Source organism: Zosterops lateralis (genome assembly GCF_965231275.1).
Source record: "Zosterops lateralis genome assembly, chromosome: 20".
Taxonomy (NCBI): domain Eukaryota; kingdom Metazoa; phylum Chordata; class Aves; order Passeriformes; family Zosteropidae; genus Zosterops; species Zosterops lateralis.
The window spans coordinates 7,736,333-7,754,981 of record NC_139780.1 but is presented as its reverse complement, the minus strand read 5'-3'; the positions used below and the strand labels follow the sequence as shown (position 1 = coordinate 7,754,981).

General features: G+C 54.4%; 1 protein-coding gene across 1 annotated transcript in view; it reads left to right on the top strand.

Moving 5' to 3' along the window:
* Positions 1 to 16,116, top strand: part of LOC310917682 (carboxyl-terminal PDZ ligand of neuronal nitric oxide synthase protein-like) — a 29,204-nt gene extending 13,088 nt beyond the window's left edge. Inside the window, exons 3-11 of the mRNA XM_083876167.1 lie at positions 8,307 to 8,399; positions 8,997 to 9,055; positions 10,479 to 10,587; positions 10,863 to 11,004; positions 11,386 to 11,546; positions 12,568 to 12,735; positions 13,392 to 13,569; positions 13,801 to 14,149; positions 14,259 to 16,116. Coding sequence (XP_083732293.1) covers positions 8,307 to 8,399; positions 8,997 to 9,055; positions 10,479 to 10,587; positions 10,863 to 11,004; positions 11,386 to 11,546; positions 12,568 to 12,735; positions 13,392 to 13,569; positions 13,801 to 14,149; positions 14,259 to 14,733 — 1,734 coding nt within the window. The 3' untranslated portion in view covers positions 14,734 to 16,116. The remainder of the gene's footprint in view (positions 1 to 8,306; positions 8,400 to 8,996; positions 9,056 to 10,478; positions 10,588 to 10,862; positions 11,005 to 11,385; positions 11,547 to 12,567; positions 12,736 to 13,391; positions 13,570 to 13,800; positions 14,150 to 14,258) is intronic.
* Positions 16,117 to 18,649: the final 2,533 nt, after the last annotated feature.

The window sequence follows — 18,649 nt, the reverse complement described above, 5'->3', positions numbered from 1 at the left end:
ATGGACAATTTGAGGAGAACCCAGAGACTTTCCTTTAAATTTAGGAACTGCAGTTTCATTAGCACTCAATAATTTCTAATCAAGGCCCACTTGGAGAGAAGCAGTGTGGGAGCTGTGCTGTGCCTGGCTCTGCTCAGGGCTGCACATCTGGGTAGTACTCAGGGCAGCCGGGGAGGAGAGGGGTGTCCTCCCTTCTGTCTTCACTTCTGCTGTATTCCAGGAATGCACATGTTACAAGAGATCCTGGGCAGATTGCAAAAGACATTTGTGCCACCAAGATTCTGATGTCAATGGGAATTAGGAATTGTGTGCTGTAGAAAATCTCTTGTAACAGTTGCATCTGAGCATTGGGCCCGACTGCTGATTTTTTTTAAGGAAGCAGGATCTGTCAGTAGTGCATGTCAAGCCTTTACTAACAGACCTGACACCCCCAGCCCCTGTGGCCCTGTGGTGCTGATCCCCTCCAAGCTCAATGGCCTTTCTCTGGCTGGAATTGCTGCACTGTTGGTGCTCACAGATGCAAACACATCCTTTCATTGCAGCGCCTGGAGGTCGACCATAAGTCACTGGGTTTTTTGTAAGAAATGTTTTCTCAAGTGGAACTGCTGGAGATTGATAGTATTAACAGCTACATAGAAAAAGTCTCCTTGCCTGGAAATAAAGCAGATTATTTCTGTCCCTGAGTGTCTCAAACCAGTACATAGCAAGGCTGTTCATTGGAGTTGCTGGCACTGAGGTGCAGAAAGGTTCAGCTGCACCCAGGGCTTGAGCTAACAAAGAGCTCTTTGCCCTGCAGGAGAACAAAGATGGATTGCACCTAGCAAAGGAGTCCTGAAGCCTGGTCTGCACACAGCAGCACACTCAGCATCCCCCCATTGTCATTCTGGTCTAGTTTGTAATCAAGTGCTGGTTCTGAATGCAAATGGAGATCAACTCTTCGTTCTAGCTTGGATTCTGCTTGCTCAAAGATAAAGGTGCCAAGTCCAGCTTCCTGACTCTGCTGTGGATATGCAAAGGAAGTGTTAATTTCCCTAGAAGGTGGCTAGGAGAAATGGCAAGACACAGAGCTGGAGGACAACACCTGAGATGCATATGGGGTGTGATGGCAAGTCTGGAAGCCAGGAGATGTTTCCTCCCTGCAGCATTTACACAGAGCAGGTGTTAGTCATGCAAATGCAGCTTCTCCAGATTCTCAACAGAAAACTTCTCCTTTGGATAGGTATGCACCCTGGGAGGACACACTGAGCACCCTGAAGTCACTGAGGCTTTCAGGAGGAGGCTGCAGAGCAGCACAGTGCTGGAAATGGAGAGGCCCAGCAGGTCACACCTGTTGGGTTGACTTGGTTGTCAGGTTGAACACGTGGCCACTTCTCTGCCTCTTCCTCTGACCCTCCCCTGCCTGCCCCAGGCCTCAGGAGCACTGACATTCCCTCTCCATCCCTGCACTCAGAGTGTGGCTCCCAGCCTGCTCTGGCTGCTTTTGCCTCTGGAATTCCTTTGGACTACCTGCACTAAAATAGCATCCTTACATAAACACAAAGTCTTGCATTATTTAGAGGCCTAAAATCCCAGTACCTGCCTTTGTCAGAGCCTCGGCATGGGAGTGGGATTAGGTTTTCTCCCCACCTCTGTGCTGTGCCAGTGAGTCCCTGCCAGGACCCTCATTAAGCCCCTGCCCCACACTCTGCAGTGATGGGCCCTGCCTGGCTCTCATGGCCACCAACTGCTCATGGGCTGAACAATGCTCTGCTCTCCTGAAGAACAGCATCACAAACACACCTCTGAAAAGCCACAGAAGAACAAAATTGGCTTTTATTCACTCTCCAAACAAGCAATAAACACCAACTCACAGAGACAGTGCAAAGCAGCCCTGTTAATCACCCCTGCCTCATCTCCCCCTCCTGCTTCTGAGGACACCAGCTCCTCTTTTCCCTCTCTGCACAGCCTAGCCAAAATACCAGGAACTGAGCCAGGAGCATCTCCCCTGCCGTGGCCTGTCAGGCTCATGAAGAGGGGTAGGGACTGAAAGTACAACAGGAATTTTGGAGCAGGCAGCAGAAATCCTCAGTTGCCTCCTGCTCTTGTCTGTACAAGCAGTATCTGGTGGCCTGGCCCTGCCAGCGAGGTGCTGGGTAGCTGTCACTTGGCAAGGGCTGGCTGTAACCAGAACAACTGAATGAATGAAGTAAAAAATGAATATCCTTGCTTTGTGAGGGAGAAAGAGATGTAGAAAATACTCTGTTACCTTCCCACAGCCATGCAGGGGGTCTGGGGCTTTTTCATGGAGCTCTGAGCTTGCTGCAGTCCTGGCTCCTGCTCTTCAGAGCTTTGTTGTGTGAACATTGATGGACAAGGTTTAAATCAACCCAATCTCCTAACTTGCCTCTTGTCCTACATACCAGACTGGAGGGCAGCTAGGATATGAAAAATGCCCTAAAACCAGACCCTTCTCTGCAGGGCCTTGTGACACAGATGTTTGTCAGGAAATATGGAATTACTTGAAGATATTGCAGTGTATAATTGCAGTTTCACTTCCCAGGGTTATTTTAGGTGAATCTGACCTGCTTCTAATGAAATTAGCACTTTTTATCTGCAGTAACCTAGCAGCTTTTTCAGGTAGGGACATTTTCATGCTCCTGTTGGGATGGGATCCCAAGACACTACTTCATTACTGATGCTAATTAATCGTCCAAGGCACTGCGGATGGAAAAGGTAATTTGTTTCCTCCTGCAAAGTGAATAGAGGTAGGGAGGAAAATAAAACCCAGCTTCCCTGTGAGCTGGGCTTGGCCTGCCCTGGCAAGACAAGGGCTGTGTGTGGGAAAGCTCCCTATTAAACCTGGGGACAGCAGGGAGCTCCTGGAAGTGACAGACACACAATAGTGCCTTTGTCAGAGAGGCACCAAAGGCCAGATGATGTCACCTTGTGCTGGGCTGTGAGGCTGCTTGTGCCCCTCAGGATGGAGCTCAGAAGCATTGCACTATCTCTTCCACAGGGAGGAGGCAATGAAAAGGCTCCTTTTGTCTCACCCTTTCTTAAAAGCAGGCGAAGAAGCTTTCTTCTAGGACAGTCCGTGGTTTTTTCAGAGGTGGAAAAGACTAATTAAAGAGCCACTGTTAGCCCTGGGCTCCCAGCAGCTCCCATCACCTGCAGGAGCCCCTCTCACCCCCGTGGGTGTAACATCCTTTTGACTGGCACAGAAAAATATCTGAACTCCTGCCATGTCCTTTGCCATGTCACCTTAAGGTGGAAAGACTGAATTATCCTTAAGGGCTGTCTGAGACTTCAGCAGTCTGGGACCTCCCAAGGATAAGATCTGTTGAAAATGAGGAGAAGGGGGATGAAGAGGAAGGCCTGTATTACCATGTCCATCAGAATGCTTTGAAGCTGGATTCCTCAGACGCCAAAGGAGACCTGAACAAAATGCAGCTCTTTCTCTTTTTCCCCCTTACAGCTGCTGCAGCCAGGGCAGCGTCCTCACAGCCCCTGCCCAAAATGCAGTTCTTTCTCCCCCTTACAGCTGCTGCAGCCAGGGCAGCATCCTCAAAGCCCCTGCCCAAAGTCACCCAGGGATCCTTTGGGATGGACTGGGGCCACATTTCTTTGCTGCCCTTCCAGAGACTCCCAGAAACCCAGCAGGCCCATGAGAGCTCCTCAGCCCCTTCAGCTCAGTGCGTGGGGAGCGGTCTGCAGCATCTACAGAGAGTTTGCTGGATGGTGGAAGGAGCTCATTTAAATGAGAAAAAAAGACTTCGAGTACGTTTCCAACATTCTCCTTGCCTATTGTACTCCCTTTTCAGTTTCTGCTTTCCAGTGAGTAGTTTTATGTTTCCAAGGATCATAAATTCTCATTTTTCCACTGGGCAGGAGGTGCACTCCTGGCCTCCAGTGCTTCCTGCGTTGCTTTTGTGTCCGTGTTGCCCAGCTACTGCAGCACAGCCCCAGGCTATGCCCGGCCACAGACAGGGCCACAGGCAGGGCTCTGCTGACCCGGGCTGCAGCGACCCCGGGAAGGTGGGATGTGATGCTGAAAGAGGGGATCAGAGGCTGGACAGCAAGCAGCCTGTGCTCCGAGGCTGTGGGAATGGACGCTGCTGGTTTGTCACCTCCAGGGCAGCACACGGTGCTCGGCTAAGCCCCACTGGCTGGGAGAACTCTGGGGTTTTCCATAGCATCAGTTTCAAGGGCAGCACTCCAAGCATGGGTAGTTCAAACAGCAGTCGAGATAACACCCTGTCCTCACCCCGTGTAGGTCAGCTGGCTTCAAATTAATTACATTCCTGAGCTGGAAATGCTTGGATTCATCATGGCTTTAAGTCCTAAAATGGGACTCATGTAGTTACCAGAGGCCGGGAAGGGAAGGGAAGGGAAGGGAAGGGAAGGGAAGGGAAGGGAAGGGAAGGGAAGGGAAGGGAAGGGAAGGGAAGGGAAGGGAAGGGAAGGGAAGGGAAGGGAAGGGAAGGGAAGGGAAGGGAAGGGAAGGGAAGGGAAGGGAAGGGAAGGGAAGGGAAGGGAAGGGAAGGGAAGGGAAGGGAAGGGGAGGGGAGGGAAGGGTGCCTCCCCTCCCGCTGGGATGCAGCCAGGCTGTGTGCCAGTGTGAGCAGGGACCCCTGGGGCGGCGCTGCCCGGAGCCGGTCAGTCGGGAGGCAGAGCCGAGCTCATTCCCACCCCCTCATTACCATGCTCCCTGTGTCCGTCTGGAAGGAGAGCCTGGGGAAGGGGCTGGGACAGGCTATTGTTGGGGGTTGTTTATGGACACATAGATCCTGCAGCCTGCCAGGCCGGGATGGGCCATGGGGAGGCCAGGGCAGGACAGCAGGCTGAGGGCTGGCTGGAGGATTTACAGCCACAGGAAGAAGTCGCTGGTTTCCAAGCCTGTGGCATCTTCCTATGGGCATGCAAATAAGTACATACCCAGCTGTAACTGGGGGCACTGACATATTCTGGCTTCAAAAACCTGCAGAGCCTCTGCTTTGATTTCTTTTAATACAACTTAAAACACCATTTGAACCATGGCCAGGAGCATGTTCTGGCCTTGCTGCTCCTTCTTAATGAAGAAGATGCATTTTTTGGAAGCAGAGACTGCCTCCAAGACCTGCAAACTCTCTATTTTATGACAGTTTTCATTTGCATAATGAAGGCCCTGATACCTTCAGTAATTAATCACATTAAGAATTGCTTCCGTGAATAACTCTATTCATGCAGGTTGTTCCCAGTGCTGGAAACTGCACATGATTTCCAATGTGCATTAGCCCAAGTTTCATCAGCAGATGGAAGCTGGTAACTGCATGTGTAATTTATATCTGCTTGGGTGGAATTATCCAATGAAATATGCATCACACAGCCCCATTAACATTTCTAGTCATAGAGTCTTTAGCTCATGGGTAAGTTAATATTACATGCCAGCAGTGTGTGGGACTGTATGATAGGAAAAGACTTGAACACAGGGATTTAAGAGCAGAAGTGGAAAGTATTCCAGGTCAAACACAGTAGATAGTGAATTAATGGTGCTGCTAAAATAAATGAAATTAATTACCCTTTTTTTGACCTGCATTTTTTTATAAAATACCCCATCTTGTCTCCATAGTTAAGAAAGCTGCCAGGCTGCTGTATTGCCTCTTATAGGGGAAACTCCAGATCCTTTAGCATCCCAAAAGCTTTTCCCCATAGGACAGCACAAACAACAGGAGAATAACGATTGAATCGTGGAAGGCAGGAGAGAGAAATGTTGCTGTGTGGGTTTGGATTTGTTGGTAACCTTGACAAATCTGGGCAAAAAAAAAAAAAATCCCATCACTTCAATAGTAAGAAGAAAGTCAGTGAGTAGACTGTGCTGTGACAGCAGTGACAGGTCAGCCTGGAGCCTCGTGCTGGAATGGAGGTTGGGTTATGAGCATTCTACAGGAGAAAGTCAGCTGTCTCAGTGCCTTTTTCCATGTGCTTTCCTGTCCTTATATAAATCATAGTTCATTAAAATACTGATTCCTGCTTGATAGGAAGCAATTAAATGACTGAAGCTGTGTTCCACCTGCCTCTTCTGTGGAGATGGAGAGAGAGTCCAAGGCGAGCTGGTGTGATGTGAGCGTGGGGCTCTGCCCTCCTCTTGGGGCACGGTGCTCTCACCCAGCTGATGTCCCTGCTTCCTGTGCTGGGACATGGGACATCCTACAGCTTCTGCTGCTTCAAGAGTTTCACCTTTTAGAAAAGATTTGAGGGACCAGAGAGTTTTAACTGTTTTCAGGCCAAGCTGTTTCTGGCCATGGCTGGGCTATGCCTTGGCCGTGTGCTCCAGCAAGGATGCAGCAGTGGCCACGGGCTCCATGAAGAGAGAAGGGGCAAAAAATTCTTCCTCACTGAGGCTGCTGTGGACACATCTAGCTTGTGGTGCTGCACAGCACTGCCTGGAGCTGAAGCCCTGTACGTGTCCCAGAGCCAGGCTGGGGTGGTGCTGTGTGGGAGCTGGCTGGAGTTCCCTGGGTTCAGAGTCTTGCCATCACTCCTGGCAGCACCCACGGGTTCGCTGCTGCTGCTCCCAATTGTTCCTTTCTGTCCAAGAGAGAAAAAAAAAAAGCATCTCTGCAAAATCCAGGCTTGGACTTTGCTTAAAGCCTTTGAGTAAAGAGCCTTGTTTGAATGTAATTGCACCCCTGTTGCTACAATGGGAAAATACACTGTATTGCTCTTTCTTGGAAAGCTCAGCTAGTATTTTCCCAGCCATTTGTGTATAAAGAAAGATAAACAGCTCTTTAGCGGGCAGAACAGTCTATCCCGGGTTTATTGACATTCATGGAGCAGACAAGGACAAACAGTTTGGTGAGCACAGGGGAGAGGGAGCAGCTGGGCTGGGGGAACTGGGCATGAGGGGTAGAGGGTGGGGAAGCCCTCTCAGGTGCTGAGCCTGCCGAGTCCATCTGCCTGGCCCCAGACCCGCAGGCGCTGCTGCATCCCCGTGGGCCCCCCAGCAGCCTGCAGGATGCACTCACCACCTCACCCTTCCTCTCTCTCCTCCCCATAAATAAAAAACGTGTATAGCTAATTTAGTTCCAGCTTCACACGCAATAGCACTATAGATAGATTTTTAAAGAGCTTGTCTGAAAGTAATAATTCATGGGGAGATCAAAAGGCTGTGGTTTAATCCGGGGTCTGTCTGATACCATAAACCTTGCAGAGTGCTAAGAATTCAATGAGCAGCATCAAAAGCCTGATAAACGTGAAAGCCACCCAATTTTCTGTCTGTAGAGCTGGCGTGGCTCACAATGGGTGCTGAGGAGTGGGGAAGATGTGTGTCTTCTCTGCAGAGCTTGGGTGACAGAGCCACACACAGTCCTCCAACTTCAGCATCCCAAAAGAAGTGCCTGGACTCCGTTAACATCTCACGTGCTCCCTGCACATCCCCAACTGTATAAAGAAATCAGAGTTCTAATTAGATGTCTAATTACATGGCCTAGGTAGATTTCAGGCTGCTTGGCATTGCCTTTTCCTCCACATCCATGAACCAGAGTCTGCACTGATTCACCAAAGCAACGTGACAAAGTGGTGGATTTAAAACAGGGACTGCAAAAACTATGGAGTATTAAAATGCTGTGTTTGGAAGTTGAAAATAGTGCTTAAAATGGGGGCAGGAAGGATGAGTGCTGTAAACAAAGGTCTCCAGAGTAGAAGGGCTCTGCCATGCTTCTAACTGTCAGCTAAAGCAACATTTAAAAGCCACTGTTTAATTTTTAACACAAATGGAGGTGAGCTCAGGCTGCAGACACCTGCAGGGTTTTTCTCCAGAGATCCTGATCTCACAGAGGTTAATGTGATTATGCAAATGACTGAGGTATAATTGCGTTACTGCCGCCCATCTGGCCCTCCCTGCAGCTCCTGAGTGATTTTGTATTCCCGGTGCAGCACAGGGCTGACACACAAGGGCACCAGAGATGTCACAGCTTGGTGTTTGCTGCAAGGGCCACCTCCCCATCAGACCTCTGGAGCAGAGTCCTGCTGGACCAGCCATGGCCAGTGCATCGGGAAGGCTCTTTCCAGATCCAAAATAGCAGTCTGGATGTAGTCCAGAGGACTGAACTCCACTTGTCCTCTCCCAAAGGATGCTCCTGACAAAGCCAGGATCCTGCCTGGCATCCCAGCTACTGCACCAAGTCCTTCCCAAAATGTTTTTTCTCAGCAGAATAAAACAAATTCCCACCTCCCTCAGCAGTTGGGATTGAACCAAAACCTGACATTTTCATGTGTAAACACTGACTACCACACACTGTCCCAGGTACCTCCAGTACTCTCTTAAATTTGTTTTTTCTTCCCACCAGTACGAATTCAAAGCCAAGAACATTAAGAAGAAGAAGGTGAGCATCATTGTGTCCGTGGATGGGGTGAAGGTGATCCTGCGCAAGAAGCAGAAGGTGAGGCTGCTCCAGTCCAGGGATAGTCACACTTCTGACCAAAACTGGCCTTTTCTTAAGAAATGCCCAGAATCTGCACAAGAAAACACTCCAGCTTCCATCCAACTAATAACAAAACCTTGCTGGAAAGAGAGTGGGAATATTACACTTGAGGAAGAGGATTTTTTTTCTATCAAAAAAATGTATCTATCAGGAGATACTGGTTCTTTTTCTTGTTCATACCAGAAAGCTTTTTCCAGGCTGCCTGGTCTGAGCACCCCTCAGCTCTTTGCCCAATCAACCTTTCCACCAAGTCACAGAATCCAGATCTCCAGGCCTTCTTCCCCAAAACATGTAACTCTTCTGCATATTTGATGTTATAAATTAATCTTAGAGACCATTTTCAGCCCTGAAGGCTGTGATCAGATATGATAAATGATCCAAAAAAAAAAAAAATCTATTTTTATCTGTTTTAATCGGAGAAACTGTTAAAACAGCCATGGCTCATCTAGTCACACTGCAGCCTGGACTGTGGCTTGGGACAAAAGCACTGTTCCCCTTCAGTTTGGTGGAGTTTCACTTTCACCTGATTAACTGTAATTTTGTCTCTGCTTACAGAGAAAGGAGTGGACTTGGGATGAGAGTAAGATGGTGGTGATGCACGATCCTGTGTACAGGTACATGGCAGGGATTCAACCAGGGAGGGCCAGACAGCCCTGGGGGATCCATGCCCTTCCTCCCACCTGCTGACACCCCTCCACCAAGGCTTTCCAAAGGACCATCTAAAATTAACGAGGGCACAGTTACTGCTGCTGGAGAATCCTTTTCATACATTTTTGAGAGCGAGATGGACTGATCTCACTTTGAAGCTGGCTCTGCTTTGAACAGGGTTAGACTGGGTGACCCTGGAGATGCTTCAACCTGGATTACTCTCTGATTCTGCCTCTGAAGACAGGCTTCCCATGGTTTTCCTTCAGAGCATGGCTCTCTCTGTGCTTCTGAAGCAGGGCCTTACCCTAAGGTGTAAATGCATACTGGGAATTAACCCTTACAGATGAGGCAAGAAAGTACTGACTTTCCAAAGCACCTTCCATGGGATATCGTGGTATTCCAGAGACCACAATTCCCACCCAGAGGTTTACACAGAGCGTAAACCTGGTGCCTCAGGAGCCCCTGGGGATGGGAAGCAACCCCAGTGATGGTGCATGGCCTGAGGACGGGTTAAGAGCACAGGGTGCTCCAGGCTGTTAGATCTGCAAAGTGAATTATTGTACCACGAACACCGAGCTCACAGCCCCGAGCACTGGGATCCCCAGCATTGGTTTTTGAGATCAGAGCCCTTAGTGAGGAGATAAAGAACAGAGGAGGTGCTGATGCAGTATCTGTGCCCACTTCTCACTTCTAATTTTCTTTAAAGATTACTACAAGATGTTGGTACATTGACAGTAACTGCTCTAATTGCAAGGTCAACACCCAAAAAATTCCAGTGACAGAGAGAGAGCAGAAAAAAAAAAATCAAGAATCCCTTTGGTTTCTTCTCTATTCAGAGCTGAGCTCACTTGTCACATTTTCACCTAATTAAATGAAACACAGATAAAAATCTTCAAAATGGTTTTGCAGTCAGCCTCAGCAGCAGAGAGAGGAATCCAACGATTTCACTAAGCATCCCTGGGAGAGGCTTTTGTGTTTTGTCACCTGCCCCCTGCCAAGGAGGGACCCTCTGGGTCCCGAGGGACAGGGCAGTCACCACCACGCAGGCGGTTCTGCCTCGCTGCAGCCTGGGCAGGGGTTAATTGCTGGGGCTAAAAATAGCCACTCGCTTTTCCAAGACTATAGATTTTTTTGCTTTCCCACAGGATCTTTAAAAAGCTTTTGCCTACTTCAGAAACCAGAAGGTTTTCCATCAAGCCTGAAATGCTCTCTAAATCCATCACCTTCTGCCTTGAAAATTGCAGGAGGGGCCATGCCCCAGCACTGCCTCGTTCCTCCAATCCTGGGGGCTGCAAACCAGCCCATCTTGGGGACACACAGGAGCAGAGGTGGTCTGGAGGGCAGAGACTCCCCATGGTGTTTAGTTTCCTTTGTTTCTCTCCCACCTAGAATTTTTTACGTCTCTCACGACTCGCAAGACCTGAAAATATTCAGTTACATCGCCAGGGATGGCGCAAACAACTCCTTCAGGTGCAACGTCTTCAAATCCAAGAAGAAGGTAGGATGCTCTGGGGGTGCACTCACATAACTGCGGGATCAGAGGGTGCAGATCCCTGGGGAGTGACCGAGGCGGCGCCGGTGCTGGGTGTCCCCAAAACAACGTGCCTGGTGCTTGTCCCCTCCTGCCCAGCCCGGGGTATTCCACACAGAGATAGGAGCTGGCAGATGCAGAGTGGGGAGCCGGGGGGCACTGCTGGACATGCAGCATGGGAGAAGGTGCGGCGGGGCGGGGTGGGAGGCAGGGAAGGCTGAGCGGTGGGGTTTGCTCTGCAGAGCCAGGCCATGCGCGTGGTGCGCACCGTGGGACAGGCCTTCGAGGTGTGCCACAAGCTGAGCCTGCAGCACGCCCTGCAGAACGCTGATGGGCAGGCCGACGGTGCCAGCGACAAATCGGCCGAGGAGCAGCCGCTGGAAGGTGACTCAAGGCTCCCGAGGGGCCTGGGCACGTCCCACCCTAAGGCAGCGGTGTGGGGACGCTTTGGGGTGGGGACACGCGAGGTGTCACCTCCTTCACGAGACACAGGTTTGGGCCCCTTTGGATGGGAAGTCTGCTCTGCCTCCCCGCTCCTGCTGAGCACTGGGGAGAGGCAGGCTGAGCCACCTCATCCAGCAAGCTGAGGGTCTGCAGCCTCATTCCCTCCCTCCTGCCCCTTCACAGCATGCTGAGACTTGGAGCAAGTCCTGGCCCTTATCCCTGAGCTTCCCCCAGCTCCCAGCCCTGCGTGGGGCCTCGGCTCTTCCTGTGATCCTGTGCAGGGAAGGGAGGCTCAGATTCATGTGTCCCTCTTGTTTGAAGTTCACCAGATAAAGGGCTCCAAGATCACGGATGTGGACGAGGTTGGCATCGATGCTGGTGGCATCTGTGTGTCCGAGAGGGGACCCAGAGAGCTGCCAGGTGTCAGAGGGGACCTCGGCATGCTGAAACCTGGGCAAGCCTCAAAGGAAAAGAATGGCCAGGTAATGGGGGCTGGGCTGGAGGACGTTCATGTGCTCTGCTGCTGGCTGAGAGCCCTCTGCTCAGGGTCACTGTATCATGGCTTGATTTGGAGGTGCTTTCATGGAGACCCCATTGCTGTGCTGGCTCCCTGCTCAGCACAGGCTGTTGAGCTCCCAGTTCACCTGCAGCGAGGCCGTGTCCAGTGCTGGGGTGGAGTTGAGGGGAGAGGCATGGGTGGGGTGCAGCGCATGGCTGAGCAGGCTTCACACACCCCCCGGGCTGGATTGCCGTGCCCTCGGTGCTGCTCTGCAGCAGTTCCTTGTTCGACTGGCCTGGCAGCAATCCCTGGCTCCCCTCGTGCTCCAGGCCCAGGGAACAGCGTCCCCAGGAGGCCCAGCCCTGTCAGCGCAGGCACCCGGGGCACGTTCAGCTCGAGCAGCAGTTCCACCTTAATGAATGGGTGCTCCACAGAGCTCTGGGAGCACTTCCCGGAGGCCTGAATGGCATCGCTTCAGCTCACACAACAGTAACGCTCACAGGGCCTGGCTGGAAACAGCTGCAGTGACATGCACTCCATGGGATTCGTTTGTGTGCCTGGAAAGGCTGGGCTTTCCTGCACATTCCTTCTGGCACTGCCCAAGCAGGGGAGGGCAGGAGCAGGAAGGGCAGTGGCCGCAGGCGCTGGCAAATGCTCCAGGCACCGGGACACCGCCCAGCCTGGGCAGCCACAGCACGGAAAGGTGGTGGAGTATTTGGGTGACTCCCTGCTGTCTCCTCCCTGAGGGACCTGGGGACCTGTCCTCCACAGACACAGCCCAGGCAGCTCTGCCAGCTCTCTGGGAGGAGCCTCTCTGAGACACCCTGTCCTGGGGACCCCACAGATGCACAGAGCTCACAGCCTAGGGCTGCCCCTCAGCCCCCCTCGGTGCCCTGAGCGCGGGGGCTCCTCTGCAGCGCCGGGGTCAGCGCCGTGGGGAACCAGAACCCAAATCCCAGCCTGAGCCAGTCAATCCACTCACCTGCCCATTTCTTTGTGCCCAGGATGCCGAAAACTGCTCCCTCCACCTGGCCAGCTCCCAGCAGCTGCTCAGCCCGAGCAGCCCCTGCTCCTCGGCCTCCATCACCCCGCTGGCCTCCCAGCACTGCCTCCAGCTGCTCCAGCAGCAGCTCCTCCAGCAGCAGCAGCAGACGCAGGTGGCTGTGGCCCAGGTACACGTCCTGCCCTCCCCTCAGGCGGCACCAGCCCTTCTCCTTGCCCTGCTCCAGCGTCCAGCCGGGCTAGGCCGACAGCGGGGCAGGTGGGAGCGGGCCGGGCCCCTCGCAGCAGTGCTGGCAGCGTTCCCGGTGCCACAGCTCTCGGCAGAGTTTGCAGCATCGCTTGCAGCCCAGCTCGCAGCATTGCTTTTAGCGCCACGTGCAGCATCGCTTGCAGCACAGCTGAGCTCCCCCAGACACGGAGCTGGCTGCTCACACAGCCCCAGGCTGCTCTAGGAGTGTTGCAGGGTCCGGTAGAGCCCCCAACTCCCGTTTCACTCCATCTCATCCCGTTTTTGGAAACCATCGCATCCCCAATCCAGCATCGGAGCGGGGAACCTCCCGGCTGGGCGCCTCCCCTACGCGTTTCTCGTTACCGGGGGACAGCAGGACCCCCCACAGCCCCGGGCTGCCGCCGCATCCCCGCCCGCGGCTGGACCGGCTCGGGGAGGCCTTGGGGGTGGCGCGGCGGGGCCGGCAGGGGGCGCTGTGGCGCCGCCGGTACCGGGCGCTCCCGGGGCTGCTCCTCCCGGCCCTGTCCTGCATCATCCCGTTCCCAATCGTGCCGGCCCCGCATCATCCTGTTCGTATCTCCCCGTCCCGGCTTGCAGGTGCAGCTGCTGAAGGACCAACTGGCGGCCGAGACAGCGGCGCGGATCGAGGCGCAGGCCCGGGTGCGGCAGCTCCTGCTGACCAACCGCGACCTGCTGCAGCACGTCTCGCTGCTCGTGCGGCAGCTGACAGTGCTGGAGGCCCGGGAGGAGCACCGGGATGAGCATCGGCAGCCGGGTGAGCACAGTGACACACTCACTGGGGTTGTTTGGGTCCTGGCGTGCCCCCAGCTCCATCCCTCTGGATAATCACTGCATTCCTTGCAGTCACAGGAAGCAGCTGGAATGCTCCCACTACCATCCCAGCGGGCTCTGGGTATCTGGGGCATTTCTCACCCCTCACAGTGCAAGGGAGCGGCTGGTTTGCAAATCCCCAGTTTTTCACATGCCCCTTGTCCATCTCTCACAGTTGACCACTCCTTGCAAAACCTGTCCCTGGCCCAGTCCCTGTCCCTGAACCTGAAGAACCACTACAGCCTGGACGTCCACCTGCCGTCCACCTCCAGCCCCGCCAGCATCCTGGGCAGCCCCGTGGCCCCCGGCTCGCTGCCTTCCCTGGGCCCCAGGGACTCCTACCTCAACCTCGTCAGCCTGGACAGGGGCAGCCACGGCTACGGCAGCAAGGAGGGGGATGAGTGTCTGGAGGGGCAGGACGGGCTCAGCCGGCGCGTGGAGGGCTCCGAGGTCAGCGACTTCACTCTGCTCAACGGGAGCAGCCGGCAGAAGGCGGATGACACAGACAGAGGGGATGAGGACAGGTAGAGTGTGCCACCTCTGTCTCCTGCCAGCTGCAGGGGGAACAGCCTGAGGTAATAGGTAACAGGTGATACTTGCCCATCACCTTCTCTCTCTGCTTTCCCTCCGCAGGCAGCAGCCGCCCATTCCCAAGCTCAACCCACCACCACCCATCCTACGCAAGAGGTCAAGCAAGACCTCCCCAAGCCTGGAAGTGGAGGTGAAGCCCGAGAGCACTGCCCACCTGAGCCTACCCAGTGCCAGTATCTCCAGCCTCACCAGCATCACTGCCAGCTCCCTCACCCTCTTGGACTCTGAGGCAAGGACTCCTGCACGGAGTGCTGCCTCCAGCACGGAGCCTGGCCCTGCCGGGACCTGCCAGCGCACTCTGGGCAAGGACAGGACTGGAGAGAGTGGGCCAATGTCCCCCTTGGCCAGCATCCATGACCCAACGGCCAGCAAGACCCTGGCCAAGGAGTTGGTGGCCCTGGGCAGCCCCACAGACAGCTCACTGCCCTTCTCCCCTGCAGATGACACCTGCTTGCACATCAGCTTCTCTGAAGATGAGTTGGACACTGCTGTGGGGCCCAGCAGAGTCCCATCTTAGTGGGACCACAGTAGGTGGTGGCTGGTGGCTGGCAGCCCCAGCAGCTCCGTCCACAACCCTGTGCTGGGACTGGGGGTCCCTGTGCCCAGGCTGCAAGACAGATCCCTTTCCTGTCCCTGTTCCATATAACAACTTCCCCCACTACCTACAGGGCCACCCCACAGGACGGGACTGGCCAGCCCTGCCTCAGTCTGCACCAGCTCACACTGCTGTCACACTGCCCTCCTGTCCCTGCTCACAGGGCCAGGGATGCTCACAGCAGAGAATTCCCAGGGAGCTGAAGGGTGGAAGCCCCAGGCACAGCACAGCGCTGTGGGACAAGAGGCTCTTCTGGTTCATCAGTTGCCACCCATGGCAGCCTGAGTGGGGCTATGCAGCACAGCCATGGTGTCACTCCCCTGCCCAGCTCCTCAGGGTGTGTCCCACACTGCCACCACGCTGGGTCTCTCCAGGGCTGCCAGTGTCCACCAGCCCAACACTGTGCCCAGCTCTGCTTTGGGGACAGCAGCCCCACCACTGTGTCCCCACGCAGTGAAACCACCACTGCCTCCATAGGTGCCTTTTCCCACTCCCCAGCACCCACTGCCCACACAGGTTGGGCCACCCCTCTGAGGCCACAGATGGGTGCAGGGCTGGCCCTGGGAGCCTGCAGCAGTGGGGGTGACCCCCTAAGGAAGGGTGCACCCCATGTCTTGGGGTCAGGGCAGAGAGCCCTCCCGTGCCCCCCGAGCTGCTGGTGGTTGCAGGCAGGAGGCTGCTCCTTGTGCTGATTTTAGGGTGTTGCAGTCTGGTTTGGTCTCAGAAATGTGACTGTCCTGGGATGAGTTAAGGTTTAAGGAAGAAGCTGACAGTGGGGTGAAGGGCAGGTTTTGTGGAGGGACCAAGGTGATGCTCATCCACCTTGGTTGTTCATCAGAGAGTGTTTGGAAAGTGTCAGAGAGTCGAGTTGGGAAGTGTCAAGCAGAAATGGAGACTTGGAGCAGCCGTGCTGCCTGTCCCTGGCATGGTGCTCCTAGAGGGAGAGGGGGTGACAAGACATGCACCCAGAGCTGGCTGTGGCAGTGACAGAGCCAGGAGGGAGCTGGGGACCGGGCCAGGGGTTGTAAAGCTCGGCTGGGCTGTCCCATAGTGCGGTAGCGACAGCCCAGCCCCTCCATAGGATGCTGCGGTTTGGTAATGGACTTTTAAAGAACAAAATAAAGGTGTCAGATTTGCAGAGCCAGTACTGTATCTCTGCCCCGTGGGGCCCATGCACAGGGGGTCCTGAGCCTGTGGGGTGGACTGGGAACTCCCAGGTATTTGCAAAGATGAAAGATCCCTGCTGGGAATGACATCTGAGCCCCTGAGCTGCTCCCTGAGCAGCCCCTGCCAGGATGGGCACCAGCAGGCAGAGCCCTGCTCCCCATACACTCCTTTTCCTCTTTCCTGGTCCCATTTCTACTCCTGAAATAGGATGGAGGGTGGGAGAATGCAGATGGCAAAGCCGGATGGGATGGGACCAGTGGCATGCCAGAGCACTGGGAACCCAAGGGCTGCTTGCAGCCAGGATGGGCAAGAGACCCCTGATCCTTGCAAGGTGAGGAAGGAAATTCAGGGGGAATTCAGCACAGAGACTCCAGGATGGACAAGAAGCCTGTGAGATTGTCCCCTCACGCAGGATGGGAGGCCCAGATAGAGGGACCCAGCAACCCAGAACCTCTGTGGGGTCTCAGGGCCACTCTGCATCCCTCCATGGAGTGGGGAGCAGGGAGCCCCTTCCCCAGGCCCACTGCAGACATCTGCCGGGGGGCTGCCTGTGTGGGGAGGGGGCACTTCCAGCCCAGAGCCTTATTATGCTTCCTTCATGGGAAGAAACTTTTTCCTTTGCTGTCTGCTAAGCTGCTAGCAATCATCAGGCAGGCAGGTGGTAAAGATTCATATCCATCAAACAATGCCATTTAGTTTGTAACCTGTGACTAAATCTGGTGTTAGCTTTAATTTCAGAGTCTGCTTTAGGGCTCGCTTGTTAATCTCTATGCAAAGCAGATGAAATGAATATGCAGCATTTTGGATGTAATTGTACGGCTTCAATTCAGCACTATAATTTTCCAAACAGGATCTTGCAATCAAGCTTCTATTCATTAGTGTATAAACAATTTAGTTTCTCAGCTCTCCAGTATGCCAATCATCTCAATGGAGTGAGCATCTCCGACAGAAAGAGGAGGAAAGTTTCCTTTGTGTAACAGAGGTAAAAGTTGCTCCATACTTCAGACAATTCCTGCCTGGCAGATCCAGACCATTCCAATGGAAGTGGACGGTTCCTTGTGCCCCCACAACACTGACCAGCTGCAAACACCCCTCAGGGGAGTGATGCTCCAGTGATCTCCCAGCTCATGTAGCCCCAGACTCTTCAGGAATTCTGCATGTGAGACCTCAGCGAAAGAGCCCAGGTCCCACAGGACCAGGCTGCCTGGAAAGGTGTAAACACAGCACCTCAGCACACCCCAGGGATGTTCAGGGCTCCCCAAGTGCCCACAACTCTGGGGAAGGGGTGGCCACCCCAGCACAAGCCCCCTCCATGTCCCCATCCCCTGACACCACACACCCCACACCAGCTCAGCCTTCCTGGCCAGCGCCACAGGACAGAGCCCTGGGGACATCCCATACCTGGGGCCAGTGGCAGCTCCCCCATGGAGGACAAGGCCGGGGTGACACAGGAGTGTGTGGGGGGCAGGTGTTGATCTCAGCACCCTCAAGGCTGGTGCTTTCCTCAGCGGGGACCCGAGGGTGCCGCGCACACACGAGCGCCTCCGGCAGCCGCCCGCGTCCCCATCCCCATCCCATCCCATCCCATCCCATCCCCATCCGCATCCCTATCCCCATCCGCATCCCCATCCCCATCCCATCCCCATCCCATCCCCATCCGCATCCCCATCCCCATCCCCATCCCCATCCCCATCCCCATCCCCATCCCCATCCCATCCCATCCCCATCCGCATCCCCATCCCCATCCCCATCCCCATCCCCGTCCCCATCCCCATCCGCATCCCCATCCCATCCCCATCCGCATCCCCATCCCATCCCCGCGCACCCATCGCCCTCCTGGGAGGTGAGGAGGGACCAGCCCAGAGCCGCGACAAAGGGAAGCGCCGTCGGCGGAGCCGCTCAGCGCGGTCTCCGTTTCCAAATGAATATCGACAGCGCTAATTACAGGCCGCCATGCAGACAGCTTATTAGCTTGTCACAAAAAGACGGTATTGAACTCGGAGCCCGCGGTATTCACGGAGCGCAGCAAGACGCTCCCCAGACAGCACAGCGAACCAGGCAGGCGAACAACCTCCAGCAAAACTAATTACTTCCTGATTGTCTACGGCCACCCACTGGGTATAATAGTATAGACTAAATTTGGCATATACATAACTAAGCACTCGGCACCAATTTGGTGTACAATAATCATCCTCTGTGTTGCATAATTAAAATCTGATCACTTGGAATAATTATTTCATATTCCCAGTATCGGGTGAAGATTGCATAATGTGGCAGAAGTGTGAGGCTGGCAGTGGAAGGATCCACTTTCCCCAGCAGGCCCCGCTGGGGCAGGACTGTACCCGCCAGGACAGGCTGTCCCGGTGTCCCCACGCAAACACTCTCGGCATTGACCTTTCCAGCCTGGCCGCTGCCCCGCTGCCCGCCCGGCCGGGATGCTCATCGCCCCACTCCATTGTGCTCGCGCATCTGCTAAAGGCATTTGGAAAGACACGGCAATAAAAAATAAAAAAATCAAGTGGAACGTGTGTGTCTAATCCATTAACTTCCTCCGGCGGCTCCCCGGGGACCCGGCGAGGAGCAGAAAGAATACGTGGATATTGCACGCGGCCCTGGCACCTTGTCCCCGGGCCAGCCCCGCCGCTGGCCGCTGCCACAGCCTCATAAATCA